The 15002-nt window shown below is 35.8% G+C and overlaps 1 protein-coding gene and 1 long non-coding RNA gene across 2 annotated transcripts; both read left to right on the top strand.

The window, feature by feature from the left end:
• The first annotated feature begins 3891 nt into the window (after positions 1 to 3891).
• Positions 3892 to 5180, top strand: LOC108339890 (MLP-like protein 43). Its single transcript, XM_017577113.2, has 2 exons — positions 3892 to 4142; positions 4690 to 5180. Exons 1-2 carry the CDS (start codon positions 3956 to 3958, stop codon positions 4959 to 4961), a joined length of 459 nt encoding a protein of 152 aa, XP_017432602.1. The 5' UTR covers positions 3892 to 3955; the 3' UTR covers positions 4962 to 5180.
• Positions 5181 to 5359: 179 nt separating this feature from the next.
• On the top strand, positions 5360 to 14946 carry LOC128196456 (uncharacterized). The gene is made up of 4 exons (XR_008248761.1): positions 5360 to 8637; positions 8735 to 8811; positions 13097 to 13256; positions 14691 to 14946. It is a non-coding gene; the product is annotated as an uncharacterized LOC128196456 (long non-coding RNA).
• The last annotated feature ends 56 nt before the right edge of the window (positions 14947 to 15002 follow it).

The raw sequence follows: 15002 nt of genomic DNA, 5'->3' as shown, positions 1-15002 counted from the left end.
CAACTGTACCAGTGGAAAATCAACGACGGTATGGTCGTGACTGTCACTACTGCATCGATATTTTGTTTCATTTCACCGCCACGAAATTGGATCTAACTTGCTGATTCCCAAAATCTTCAAATTATTCTCACTGCTTGGAGACACTTTCGAACGATTCACACACTTTTTATTTCGCTGTCAAAGTGAAAACCAAAAGCACGATTTTCTCACAGGCCTCGCTCTCAATTACTGCAGATTTTATTCAGCAGCTCGCTGAAGCAGTGAGCCGAAGCACCGTGTGTAGAAGAACCGAATGGGAAAATCGACCAACGGTAAGAGAGACTGGATGCAGATGTACGCGATCTACGGAATGGAGCAGCGCCACAAGACAGAAGAACACAAGAACAAAACGGAAACGTGGTGGCGGGCTGACGTTGAAGGGGAAGGTGGTGGTGAAAGAGGAGAGAAGGAGAAGAGGGTGGTGAACAGTGGCACACCGTGAACGGGCACAAGATTAATGTGAAAGCTGGTATCATATGTGGCATACCGTTAGCCACGTGAGACTAAATTTAACGGCGTTAGTTTGTGAGGACCAAAAATAATGGTTTCCTTAAGGACAGGGATCTAATCGTGCAAAGTTTGAAATAGGGACGAAAAACAAAATCGCTTGATAGTTGAGGGACTAAAAACATATTTAACCCTTTTTAATTTTATAAAGTAATTGCTTTATTATCAACCGTTTTAAATTTTAATTAAAACCAGATTTATTAAAATTAAATTAAGAATTTTGTAATTAATTTTATCATCTAATTAATTTAATTTGAATTGAAGATTGTTTTAGACTAATCAAAAAGTTAATTTTGGTAACTAGTTTAATCCTTAATAGTTTTTAGGTTTAAACCCTTTAGTTGTCCCTATTTATGTGCAGTTTTCCCATTTTGATATCCTTCTTATTAGAATCCCCAATTGAGTCCTTAAAAGTGCTAATTTGAATAAATTGAGCCCTTGCCGTTAAATTTAGTTAACGAGGTTAACTTTTTGTACAGGTAGGAGGTTGATGTGTCAATTTTTTGAAACGTAGCATGCTGATGTGAGAGTAATGTGTTTGTGAACCTCTTTGATTGTTTTTTCCAATTTTTCATATAGTCATTGGAGTTCATTGTTCCCTCCACCACCAACGCAAACCCTCACGCCACCACAAGACAAAGCCATTGCGAGACGAAGCTCCTCGCTTCATCTCCTTTATCGCGAAACACTTCCTCGCAACCTACAAAACCTGAAACATAAAAAGCCTCAAATCTCTTCGCACCAGAAACCCTAAATTGCGACTTCGCTCATCTTCCAACCACCGTGACGGAGCAACTCCTCCTTTATCGCGAGCCATCATCTTCGCTGACCTGCAAATCGCGAGCAGCCACCTCGAGCTTCTCACACTACGAGAGCAACACATAGCCACCAAGGTTTTTTCATTACCGCAATCACATGGGATGCAAATCACGAAACTTTTCCCTTCGCCCAAATCGTGAAATCACGAAACAACTCCTCTTTGTAAAACCCAAAGTCGTGCCTCTTTTGCTTTCTACCTTGACCACTATCAGACCTGGAATCTAAAATAACATCTCCACGATTCACAAAGCTATTTTCCTTTAAGCATCCCAGAAAAGCCGAAACTCTTCTCTCCAAGTTCAACATTTCTCTCCACCATGCCAGCTGAACAAACGGCTCCCAGTATTGTTGTCCTCGACAATGACCAAGAAGAAAAATGAAATAGAACAGAGAAAATGAAAACCTAACGCCTGCGTAAAAAATAAAGAGCGTAACTGAACTTAAAGAAATGAGGATTATTGGATTAGTAGCTTTAGAAGGGGAGCGTACCTATTTACAAAGAGTGCTAAGAATGGAGAAGAAGATTGAGATTGGGAATGGCGAGAAGATGTAAAAAGGAGAAGAAGATGACCAAATGCCACGTTTCAACTCTAAACATGCCACGTTTAAAGAAATTAACACGTCATCCTTTCACCTGTGTAAAACCTTAACTCCGTTAACTAAATTTAACAGCATGGACTCAATTGATTCAAATTAGCACTTATAAAGACTCAATTGGGAATTTTAATAAGAAGAGAATCAAAATGGGAAAATCCACCTAAATAAGGACAACTAAAAGGTTTAAACGTAGTTTTTAAGTAACTTTTCTTCCTCTCTTCATGAATGCATTGTTAAAGACGAAATGTTGTCGCTGCAAGTTTTGGAAACTTACTTGAATTGTTGAGGATAATTCTAATAGATTTATTGGATAAGACAAATGTGGTTGGAATAAAAGTTAATAGGAGTTGTGTGGTAAAGTGGTGTCCTGGCATGGTTATTTGTATTCTTATATGCTTAGATTTGTTACATGAACAATACGGAAAAAACAATATTATTTTACAACCAAAATTCGTTAAAAACTTAAAAATACATTGATAATGATTTTTTTTATGAATTTTTGACAAGTATTTGTTGATGAAATTTTATATCTGTCTTGTAAATAATTATCGAAAGAAAAATCTATCAATAATTATTGAAAAGCAAATTTTATATATTTTTCTTTGTTATAAAATCAAAATGAAAACACATATTTATCATCAAAGTGAAAAATTCAATTTAGAAACCCTAATTGTGTTAGAAGCCCTAAAATTGGAAAAAATTTCCCGATCTATTTTTTGAATTGCTTTCCTTTCTTCATCTCCAACAACACATCATAATAATGTCAATCCAGTGAATTCCAGTCATGAGTTTTTCTTCTTCCTTATAAGTTTCAAAACTCATACATGGTCAATCCTGTCAACCATTATAGATACTACAAAATAATTAGAAAAATCCTAATTTCTACAAATCTAGCGTTGCGATCTAGGATTTGAGTTGCTCCTTCATCATTCTCAAACAACTTGTTTGAAAGATAATTAGAAGAATAATTATCTTGTCTGAATTTGTTTTGGTTATGAAATTAATGCCAATTGATGAAAATAGTCGTTATCATATCCCTTTTATGCATTAATAGACTAAACAATAAGTCGCGCCATATCATATTGGAATAGGCTGAACAACAATATGTTACATCACAACGTTGTTGTATCGTAGGTTGCTGAACCACAAGCTGTACTAGAAACTACACTACAGGCTGCTTAGACTATATACCCCATGCTCCAATATCACAATTGAGAAACGATATTGTCTCCCTTGATTTCATCCGGAACACCAACCAGTTTTCACGCACCAGAAACTCATTTTGATATTCTAAAATTTCTTTCAGTTCTATACAAGCATTATAGGTAATCCAGCAATTGTGGTAATCCAGCATTATAGGTAATCCGGCATTTCTAAAAGTCGTCGTTTTAATTTATAAGTCCCCACTGTATTTTATATTATTTGAATTTTTCAAAATAGAATTAGTTAGACAATAACAGCATATTGAGTGTTACATACGTTTTGTTGATCATTTTTTAAACTCAAATCAATTCAAGCCAAAGAAATATTTTACATAGAAAATATTTAGAAATATCTTTTGTTACCTCAGTATTGTTTTTCCTTTGACTTTTAAATTAAAATGAGTAATTGACTTTCGTGTGAAATGCATGTTGACATTAGTATATATAATTGTGATGCGTGTAATGGTTATTTATGCTTTACATCATTAAAGATATAGATCATGAAGATTTCAAAGGAAAATTTATTCGTAAACCATAATAAATTAGTTCGTTGTGAGGAGTATAAGTAGGTAAGTATGTGTATACAAGTTGGACCATAATAAATTAGTTGGTTGTGAGGAGTACAAGTAGGTAAGTATGTGTATATAAGTTGGACCATAATAAATTAGTTGGTTGTGAGGAGTATAAGTAGGTAAGTATGTGTATATAAGTTGGATTATGGTGGCAACATTCTTCTCCATCTTCCACCATTTTCATTAGTTTGTTCATATATTACTTGCTTCTTCTTCGTCATGTCACTCGCCGGCAAACTCAGCATTGAAATTGGGGTTCATGGAAGTGCTGCAAAGTGGTTCAACCTATTGGCAACGCAACTCCACCATGTTCAAAACCTTACTGATCAAGTCCATGAAACAAAGCTACATCATGGTGAAGACTGGCATCACAATGAGTCCATCAAACAATGGACAAGTACCATAGGTAACTAAACTTCTATCTAAATTAATTAGCAAACCAAAATGGTAGATTATTTCAGTTTAAATGTTTTATAATAATAATTCTTGTATTTCAGTTTAATAATAATAATTCTCTTTGTTTCAGTTTTAGTTTCTAGATTCTAGCCACACGTTCTTTTTAGTTCAAAGTAGTCATTTTTGATATATGAACCAATAACAGGACATACCCTAAAACACACTATGACGAGGTTAATTTCTTAATGATTTTTGTTTCAACCTTAATAATATTATTAAGATTAATCATTATATATGAAATATTTTGAACTTACAACACTATCACAATTTTGTGTTTAAAAGATGTTTCAAAGGATTAAGAAAACAAAATACATTTAAATTTGTTGTGTTTAAGAGATATTTCAAAGGGTTAAGAAAACAAAATACATCTAAATTCTTCTTAGTTTTAACTCCTAAGATATATAAAAGTAATTCTATAAAATTATAAAAGGATTTCATTTTGTTCTATAACTCTTACGTTTATTTATGTTATTGGTATTAATTACTTGTAAAAGCAGATGGTAAGGCTACAAAATATCACGAGAGTATTGAATCCACTGATGAAGACAACAAAACAATAACCTACAAGATCTTCGGGGAAGATTTCGAGCACAAATTTAAGGTTTTTAAGCTAATATTTCAAGCAATTCATAAAGATGAAGGTGGTGTCGTCATCAAATGGATCATTGAATATGAAACTAAAAGTGAGGAATTTGATCCTCCTTTTGGCTTCCTCGAATTCGTGTACAAAGGAAGCAGAGAAGTTGATGCCAATCTTATCAAAGCATAGCTCCAAAAGTTATGAAAAAAACAACAAATATGAAATATCAAATAATGGTGTTGGCTGAAAGGATGAAGGGACTGTATGTACAATAAATTCGTGTGCTGGTACTTTGTTTGTGTGGCATAAACATGAAGATGCATGTTCATAATGCCTTTGGAGTGTAATATTACAGTATATGTTAGTGTTCCTATCATGTTAAATATATTTTTAGTTTTTAAATTTTAATTTGAAATTAAAATTTAGTTTTGTTTAATATTTTAATGTATTTTAGTTTCTATAAAGTTTCAAATAAATAGATATAAATCTTCTTAATATAAATGTATTAAACTTTTTATGTATTAAATGTATTTTAGAATAACTTTTAAATTGTACATCGTTTTAATATATTTCAACTCAAATATCAACCTAAAATACTATTAAACAAATTTAAAAGATTAATATAGCAAAAGCTAATATTTGAATACAAAAATATATAAAAATGAAAAAATTAATTTAATTTAATTTTAAAGATTAAAAACATACTTAATATATTGGAGGATCTCCTAGACGGCAGAGGCGGACGATAAACGAATGGTGATGAGGCCAGACGGCTACGTATGGTAAGCAAGCTCCCGGTCGATTAAGGTAAAGCATTGATTAATTAGTGATTGGGATGTGATTGGGCCTTGATTAAGGTCTCGCTAACCCAAAGCTCATAATCAAAACTATAAACACAGGTCAAAGGTAAAAGGTAGGTAGATTCATTAATTGCGCATTTATTACAGTATTCAAATTACCGATCGGAATATTACTGACTTTAGCATCGGAGCACCTTTGGCAGGTACACCATCGATCGTTGGACAAAAGATTGGGAACCAAAGTACCGAACGGAGCTTGGAGGAAATTGTGAAGGACTTAGGTGACTCGACCATATACCAGATCATTTTGGCATCCACTGTGGGGCCGAGTAACTTAGAAGACCCAATGATGACCACTAGGAATATGAGCGCTGAAGACCCAACTGAGATGATCAGGATGCTACACCAAAGAATGGAAGAGATGCAACAATGCCACGAGACGGAGTTAACAACTGTCCGGGCAGAATACTAAGCTCGGATCGTTGGGGAAAAGAACGCCGAAGCAGGCGAGAAGGCTGACAAAGAACGCGGCAAGGCCGCTAAAAGGGAAAGGACTGAACACAGTAGTATGTCGGACGAAACGTGGAGGCTGACCGAGTCCGGGGTAGGAGCGAATGGAGCCAAGACCGCCCCTAAGGAAAGCGTCGCTATGACTAAACAGTTGGTGATGAAGGCCGAAGATACCTCCGGAAACTTACTGTTCTCCCAAGCCATCATGGATGTTCACATATCCGAACAGTTTTCCCCACCTCAACTTTGTATTTATGATGGGACAATCGAACCAAACGATCACATTAAGGCGTTTACCGATCGAATGACATTTCGCACGGGGAATCAGGAAATCTGGTGTCAAGCGTTCTCTTTGTTGCTGGAAGGGGAGGCTTTGGAGTGGTTCAACTCTTTGCCCCCGAACTCTATTGAAAACTATGAGGGTTTGAAAGCTATGTTCGATTGACAGTTTGCAAGTAGCCGTTCCCAAGACTTAACCATTTTTTAATTATCAAGCCTCAAGCAGGAGAAGAAGGAGACGCTAAAGGCATTCATGGACTGTTACCAGAAGATGGTCTGGCGGGTAAAGGGCCTCAATACCGAACTTGCCCTCTAGTATGTCCTGCCCACCCTCAAGCCGGGACCTTTCAAGGATAGTGTCTACTGGCGCGCACCGAAGACCCTAGAGAAGCTGCGCGAGAGGGCGACTGATGAAATAATGGTGGAGGAAATGATGTCTTAGCGAAAGGAGGCGCATGAAGTAAAGGAGAAGTTGGTGGCAAAGAGGCATGCAGGGCCGACAGAGAAAACCGGAGGATTTAGGCTGAAAGAGCCTCCTAGGGGGCGCATTTTTAGCAGTACACCCCGTTAAACGCCCCCCACACGAGAATATTACAAGAAGCATTGACCGCCGAATTAATATAGACGCCTAAGAGGCGCCCAACATCGCCCGGGGTCGATGGCAATAAGCATTGCCTATACCACAAAAACTTGGGTCACAACACTAAAGAGTGTGTGACCCTTAGGGACCAAATCGAGGAGTTGATTAGGGTGGGTCAGTTGAAAAAGTACATCAAAACCGACCGTTAGGCTGAATCGTCACGACGACGATGCATTCCATGGAGGAGGTGTCCAGGAAGGCCAGGTGATCGCGGTTGCATGCGGTACAGCAGAAATGACCGCCCCTAATCATAGAGGTGGCATAGTTGGAGTCTTAGCAAGAGTAATGACCGTCCATTAGGCGGCCATATCAATACCATTTCCGGAGGATTCATAGGGAAAGGATCATCCTTATCATCTAGGAAGCTTCACGTCCGAGCCCTCCGCTCCGTTCATGCCGTGGATCGGACTAGGAAAACCATGCCACCCATCACCTTCACAGACGAAGACTTCCACGCTCCGAACCTAGATCAAGACGATCCCATGGTAATCACTGCAGAGAAAGCCCGATATGAAGTGAGCAAGGTGTTGATCGATCAAGGAAGCTTCGTTAACATTCTATACTGGAAGACTTTTCAGCGCATGGACTTATCAGAGGACCTAATCGTCCCTTATAACAAACAAATAGTGGACTTCGCCGAAGAACGGGTGGACACGCGAAGGTATTGGACCTTCGTACCTGGCTCGTCGCCAAGCGGGTGGTGATGAAAATAGGTTTGATACTTGCTGGTGAAGGCTAACACGTCACATAACGTCTTCCTAGGCCGTTTGTGCCTGAACGCATTTGGAGCTATAGTATCTACCCTTCACTTGACCATGAAGTACCCATCAGAGAAGGGAACGATGTTCATCGTTTGGGCCAATCAAAGGATGGCCATAGAATGCTATGCAACCGGGCTAAGGCTTTATCCCTAGTCAACCCGGTGAAAGATGGTCGGATCAAACCGCTAGGACAATTGTGTCAGTTTAAGGTGGGACAAGGCGACCAACAGGTCACTAGCAAGGCAAGAGGTTTGGAACCTGAGGTAGAGCGGGAGCTACAGTGGACATGCCCGACATCAACCCCGCAGTAATGTCCCATAATTTGGCCTTATTCAAAGAAGCAAAGCTAGTCACCCAGAGGAAAAGATGGATAGGAGCGGAGAAGAGGGAGGCAGTAGATGGAGAGGTCAGAAAGCTGAAGGAGGTTGGCTTTATTAGGGAAGTGACATACACCACATGGCTGGCAAATGTTATCATGGCTAGGAAGGTCAGCAAAAGTGGCAAATGTGCACAGACTACACCGCCCTCAACAAGGCATGTCCTAAGGACGTTCACCCGCTCCCCAACATTGATGGCCTAGTCGATGGCGCTTCTGACCATCATATGTTCAACTTCCTTGACGCTTACTCCGACCATTTAACATTGAAACCCCAATGACAACAGATTGTTTAGGGCTTGTGGGGCCTAGTGTATTGGTGGATCTCCCGGACGACCAGAGTCGGACGATAAACGAATGTTGATGAGGTCCGATGACTGCGTATAGTAAGCGAGCTCCCAGTCGATTAAGGTAAAACATTGATTAATTAGTGATTGGGCCTTGATTAAGGTCTCGCTAATCCAAAGTCCATAACCTAAACTATAAATACAGGTCAAAGGTAAGAGGTAGACAGATTCATTAATTGCACATTTATTACAATATTCAAATTATCGATCAGACTATTACTAACCATGGTATCGGAATACCTTTGGCAGGTACACCATCGATCAGTGGACAGCAGACTGGGAAATAGAGTATTGATCGGACGAAGCTTAGAGGAAATTGTGGATGAGTTAGGTGACTCGACCCTATACTAGAACACTTAATATATTATATATATATATATATATATATATATATATATATATATATATATATATATATATATATATATATATTTGCGTTTTGATGATTGCACAGAGGTATATTAAACTCCAGAATTTCTGGATAACACATTCCACTTACGAAAAACCTATTTCGGAATTCAAACTTAACTTAAACAACTTGGAATAATGTAAAGAATGAGAAGTTATATATATATATATATTAATATAAAGTTTTGATATTAAAATATTAATTGTTGGTATTTTTCTGTAGTGAGATGGTTTCGTATATATTATGTTACCACTATTGATACTTTTATAGCAATAATCCTAATTATTGATACTTTTATAGCAATAATCCTAACTATTGATACTATGAGTAATATGAAATTTATATAAGGGATTATGATGCCATTTTCAACTAAATATTGAGTTTATTTTAATTGTTATATGTCATCAAACTTTTTCATTTATATCACACTTTCAAGTCATACTTACATTTTTAATACTATTTTTAGACAATATTAATAACGTGAAAAACTAACATTTGTTATCAATTATTTTTGCTTTGATGTGCAAAACAAGGATAGAGATTCTAAAAAGTTATGGGCTCAAATTATGTTCTCAATTTATAAAAGAAAAAGGAGAGACTAATAAATGTGTGTTGAGTATTTAAAACACGGGTTTGATTTTAAAAATCTAATTTTTATAATAAATTTTATTACTTTTGTCCTTAGCAAATTAACTAAAATATCACTAATATTTCATAACTACATGTATAATAACTATATTAACTTTTTGGAACCACATCGGATCTCTTATTGATCTTTTCAAAGTTAAGAATTTTATTAATTTAAAGTTAAATATCATGTTGATGATATTGTTGAATGATATAAGGCTAAATTGGGAACTAAAAGCCACACTAAATTAGTAGGTGTTGATTATTTTTGATATCTCTAGTTGCTAAAATCACTATAGTCATTATTAATTTCGCCATGACAACTATTAAAGGATGTTTTCTAAAGCAACTTGATCGAAATAATGCTTTCCTTAATTGAGAGCTTCATTATGAGGTTTACATGGTCCCTTCTCCTAGTTTGATTCTATACATAAACTTATAAATGTGAGTATTTATAGAACTGCAAAAGATAAGAGTATTTCTTAGTAATAAATGAATTTCACTAAATTGTACTAGTTAGGTAGTTATGTTTAAGATTAGAAGATCATTAATTTTACTTTGGTAATAGTTGAGTAGCTATGTATTAGTTGTATTTTGGTAGTAATTGTATTATTACGTGTGGTTGAAGGGATAAGACTAAATTCTTAGAAATAATTGATGTATTACTTAAAGTTTTACACAACAAGTAGCAACACTACAAAGTGCTTATCAAGAAAAGGATTATTGTCAACAAATTCTCATTTGAGTGCTTAAGAAAAACTCAGAAAGCTAGAGAGTATTTCAAAGCTAGAGAGTTTGAGTGAGATGACTAACCTTGCAAACAATATGCCCCTACCTAAGTTAACAAAAGTTGTCAACTATGACAATTGGAGTCTGTAGATGAAGGTCATCCTTGGTTCCCAAGAAGCATGGGAGGTAGTTGAAAATGGTCACTGTGAACCAACAAGCATTGTAGGAATGTCTAATGCCTAGCTTACTGCGTTGAGAGCATCATGAGCAAAGAACAAAGCAGCTTTGAACATGTTGTATCGAGTTGTCGACCAGTCTAGCTTTGATAAGATAGAAAATTCTAAGTCTTAAAAAAAAACGTGAGATATACTTGAAAAGACATATAAAGGGGATAATCAGGTAAAGCAGGTTGAATGAGGTTGAATGAGTGGCCGAGTACATCTCTCTAGTATAGACCATGGCGAACCAGCTCGGTAGGAATGGAGAAACATTTCCCACTGGCTGAGTAGTGGAGAAAATCTTGAGGTCGTTAACTAAAGACTTTGACAATATAGTATATGCCATTGAGGAGTCTAAAGACTTGTCAACTCTCTCAGTGGAAAAGTTTACTAGTCACTTAAGGCTCATGAGCAGTACAGAATGAAGAAGAAGGAGGAGTCTCTCAAGCAAGCACTCTAACCTAAGACAACCATAAAGTAGAAGAGGGCATCTTATACTCTAAGCACTTGAGGCAGACGAGGTCAAGGCCGAGGAAGTCGAGGCTACAAAGATCATGATAAAAAGAAAAAAACAATTCGGTTTGTAGAATTGGTGTGGTCGAGAATGAGGTCAATGGAGAGGAGGACAGTCAAACAACTCAAGAGTTGAGTGCTTCAAATGTGGAAAGTACAGTTATTACGTTAAAGAGTCTAACTCGGATCGATGCTACAGTTGCGCGAAGGTCATGCATTTCACCAAGGATTGTTGATTTGAGAGAAAGAAGGATATTAATTTTCTCTTAGCAGATGCTAAGGAAGAAGAAGGGATATTAATGATGTCAAGGAGCTCGAATAGCGAACCAAGTTTGAGTTGTTCTAAAAACTTAGTTTGGTACCTAGATATAGAAGCAAGCAATCACAAGTGTGAAGATGAAAAATTCTTCAAGAAGCTATCTAAAGTCGAGGTTATATGTGAAAGGTTGAGGGACAATTTGGTATACGCAAAAGAATGGTCAAGTTGGAGAAATCAAATACCTTTACTATTTACCAAATCTCAAGAGCACCATATTAAGCATGGGACAACTGATGGTGCAAGGCAACTCGGTTTTCATAAAAGACCAAGTACTATACTTGAAAGAAAAATTAGATTGTTTTATTTCCCAAGTAGAAATGAAGAAGAACAAGATGTATAAGTTGGAGTTGAAGATAGTCCAAGATAGGTGCTTGAAGCTCATTGTGAAGGATAAGGCCATGATGTGACACTCTTTTTGGCCACTTGCATTTTAGTTGGTTGACCGAGCTAGCTATGAAAGGAATGGTGCACGAACTACCTGGAGTTGTGGAAAAATACTAGAAGGGAAGATGAATAGTGTTTTTAGACGGGTTCACTCATTAGAGCTACATCTAGTTCTCCTCTAAGTTATCTCAAAGGGTTCAATTAAATATAAAATGAAGTATATTTAAGTCTTTTAAACTACTCCTGATGAATCTAGTCTTATTGAGTAACCATTGTTACTTATGACTAGTTGAGTTTAAATGACTCTTGATTGCATAATATTATTCAACACTCCTGGTATCCCTAGACGCTTTTAGTATCACTTTGATACATTGTCTAGTTGAGTTTAATCTACTCTTGGTTGTGAAACATTATTTATCACTCCTAGTATCCCTGATTTGCGAACAACCTCAAGTTACCCTAGACCAGTTGAGTATTCTCACCACTCCTCGTTTCCTTAGTCAACGAGTAGTTTTCAGTTACCCTAGATTGGACACATATTCGCCCCATTCTTAGTATCCCTAAGCACTTCTGTTATCCACCGATACACTGTCTAGTTGAGTTTTACCCACTCTTGGTTGTGTAGTATTCTTCACCACTCATGGTATCCCTAGTTAGTGAATAACCTTCAGTTACCCTAGACAAGTTTAGTATTCACACCACTCTTGGTACTAGACAATTATGGTATCTTCTGATACGCTGCCTAGATTTCCTTAACTCTCCATAGTTAAGTTACAAGTGTTTTGATTCTCTCCAGAATTTCAATCAAGGATTGTTTACAAGTCATTAGACTATTTTTCTCGTAGAGAGAATGTGAGTACAATACAATGCAGTCTAAATACTCGTAGGTGTTTCTCTCCTCACTCTTTTCTGTCATCTTACAAAACTAAGCAAATGATACAATGAAGCTCTAGAGTGTGGCTTGACTTCACTCTTTTTCTCTCTTCTTTCTTCTTACAATAGTAAATGAATTTTACAATTAAGCTTGACAGAATTTCTTAGTGTTTCACTCTATTACTCTCTCTTCTTTCTTTAAGTGAATGTTTTGATGAAGCTTGAGAGCATTTATTTTCTTGAGCACTTCTCTTTCTCTATGTCCTTGGTTAGAGGAATTTTACATTAATAGATAAAAGAGATTTCATTACTCAATTTTAATGATGTTATTCCTTCATATTCTTCTCTCCTTTTTCTCATCATCATCTTTTTCTTCTATTGATCTTCTATTTATACACCTTGATGATATAGCTTTTTGATGATGCATGTCCTGAGATTTCATAATATGGTCATTTGACGAAACTTGTCTTGAGATTTAATCACTTTTGGCTATTTAGTTTTTTAATTCCATTTCTTAATTGTTTTTGTTTGCTTCTTAGGCTTATTTCTATCTAGGCATGTTGTTCTATATCAGTAAGGCTCGAGCAAGGTTCATGCCAAATGAATAACACCCTTGTGTTAGGGTTTGAGACAAAGAAGATGATTCTCGTTAAATGCAAAGAAGAGCTCGATGGCTCATGCTTATGGATCAAGGGATGGGTGAGTAGATTGTGCATGCAGCAAATATGTCTTTTCTCTTATCACTATTGTATTTTTTGAACATTAGGCATTTAATGTCATTTAATGATTGCTCAGAACAACAAAGTTCTTTTTGATTTCCTACCGTTGAGGTAGCATTTAACAATGAAGCTTTTCTTCTAAAGATGTCAAGTGTTGAGTAAAGACTTCATCATTAGACGAAGTAATAGTTTGGTTGATGGTATCGTTTAGATTGAGTAAATGTTTTTTGTGATTTTTCTCTTTATAGCGTTTAACATTGTTTGTATTTTTTTTGATATGTTTCGTTTTAGAGTGTTTTTGTCAAAAGCATCATCTTAGCCATTGTTTCGCTTTCCTGAGAGTTCAATTGAACACCTTTTGGGTATGATAAGCTTTACGCATTTAGCTTCAATTTTCTTATACGCTTTTGACTTATCAGTCCTTTGCATCTGGGTGTTTTGACTTTTTTTGTTTTTCTGTTACCTAAAATCCTAAGTGTTTAACTACGATTTTCTTTGTTGTGGAATTTGGTTCTAAGTCTCGTGTTTTTTCTTATGTTATTTCTAAATTATTATTCTGTTTAATGTTATTTGGTTAAACTTCAAAACATGAGAGTGTTTAGGAGCTTAAACATTTTTTCCTTAACATCCTTTTCATTTTTCTCTTATTCGAAGGTATGCCCTAGTCAAACCTATTTTTGGTCAAACATTGAAGGTTGATAATCTAGTGTCTAAAATATAGAACTATGAAGTTGGTCAAACATTGAAGGTTGATAATCTAGTGTCTAAAATATAGAACTATGAAGTGGGTGTTAGAAAGTGTAGAATAGAACATCGAGATTGTCGGACTATGCGAGAGAGAGTTTGTTAGATTTCGTTTCAAGTTTCTTTCGATTCAAGTTCTTAGTAATTAGGTCTTAGAGTTTTAATAGTATAGAGACATTGTTCGTTGCTTTTGAATTTCGCTGAGGGTCTCACGGGGGTGACAAATCGTGAACATTTATCTGGTGATTCAAGTATTTTGTAGTGTTGTTCTCAGTTTAATGAAATTATGCATTTCCAATTTAGTATTCATGGCCAATTTTATGTTTTTGATTGATATTTTGATTTCTTGCACAAGAAATTTGATCTCCAGCATTTATATTCATTGAATTTACATCATTTTCATTCATTCATTGCATGCATCATTATATATTAATTAAAATGTGTCGTTTATAATTAGTTTAGCTAGAATCATACATTTGCATTAATAGTTAGTTTCTATTTTTTTTTAAAAAAAAATTCATTAATTCCTTTTTTCACACCGAATTCTATTAATGAACTATATTTAATTCTCCATTATTGTTTCATGTTCATTATTTGTGTTTAAATTAATAATTCTTATTTTAATTAATTTGAATTATTTGGACTTAATTATTCTAATTATTATTTGCAGGACAATTTTGGAAACATATTTTGGGACTTCAAGACGGTTGTCACATTATTTAATTTCGTTTTGTAATTTTAAGTATTTTAGATTTGGACAGATTTGCACCTTTGAGCCCAATTTGAGGTTACTTTTTGTAAGAAGCCCATATTGAGGGCATTTTCGTCTTTAGGGGTTTTAAAACCCCAAATCAGATTTTAGAAGCTCTCATCTTCGTCATTTTCGTTTTTCCTTTAGGTTTTGGTGCTTGGGACGTTTTCCACTCCCCGTGCTTTGGAGGTTTAGGTTTTGTTATCTTTCCCTTTCCTTGTAATGAATCAT

Source organism: Vigna angularis, chromosome 5 (genome assembly GCF_016808095.1).
Source record: "Vigna angularis cultivar LongXiaoDou No.4 chromosome 5, ASM1680809v1, whole genome shotgun sequence".
Taxonomy (NCBI): Eukaryota; Viridiplantae; Streptophyta; class Magnoliopsida; order Fabales; family Fabaceae; genus Vigna; species Vigna angularis.
This window is presented reverse-complemented; position numbering and strand designations above follow the sequence as displayed.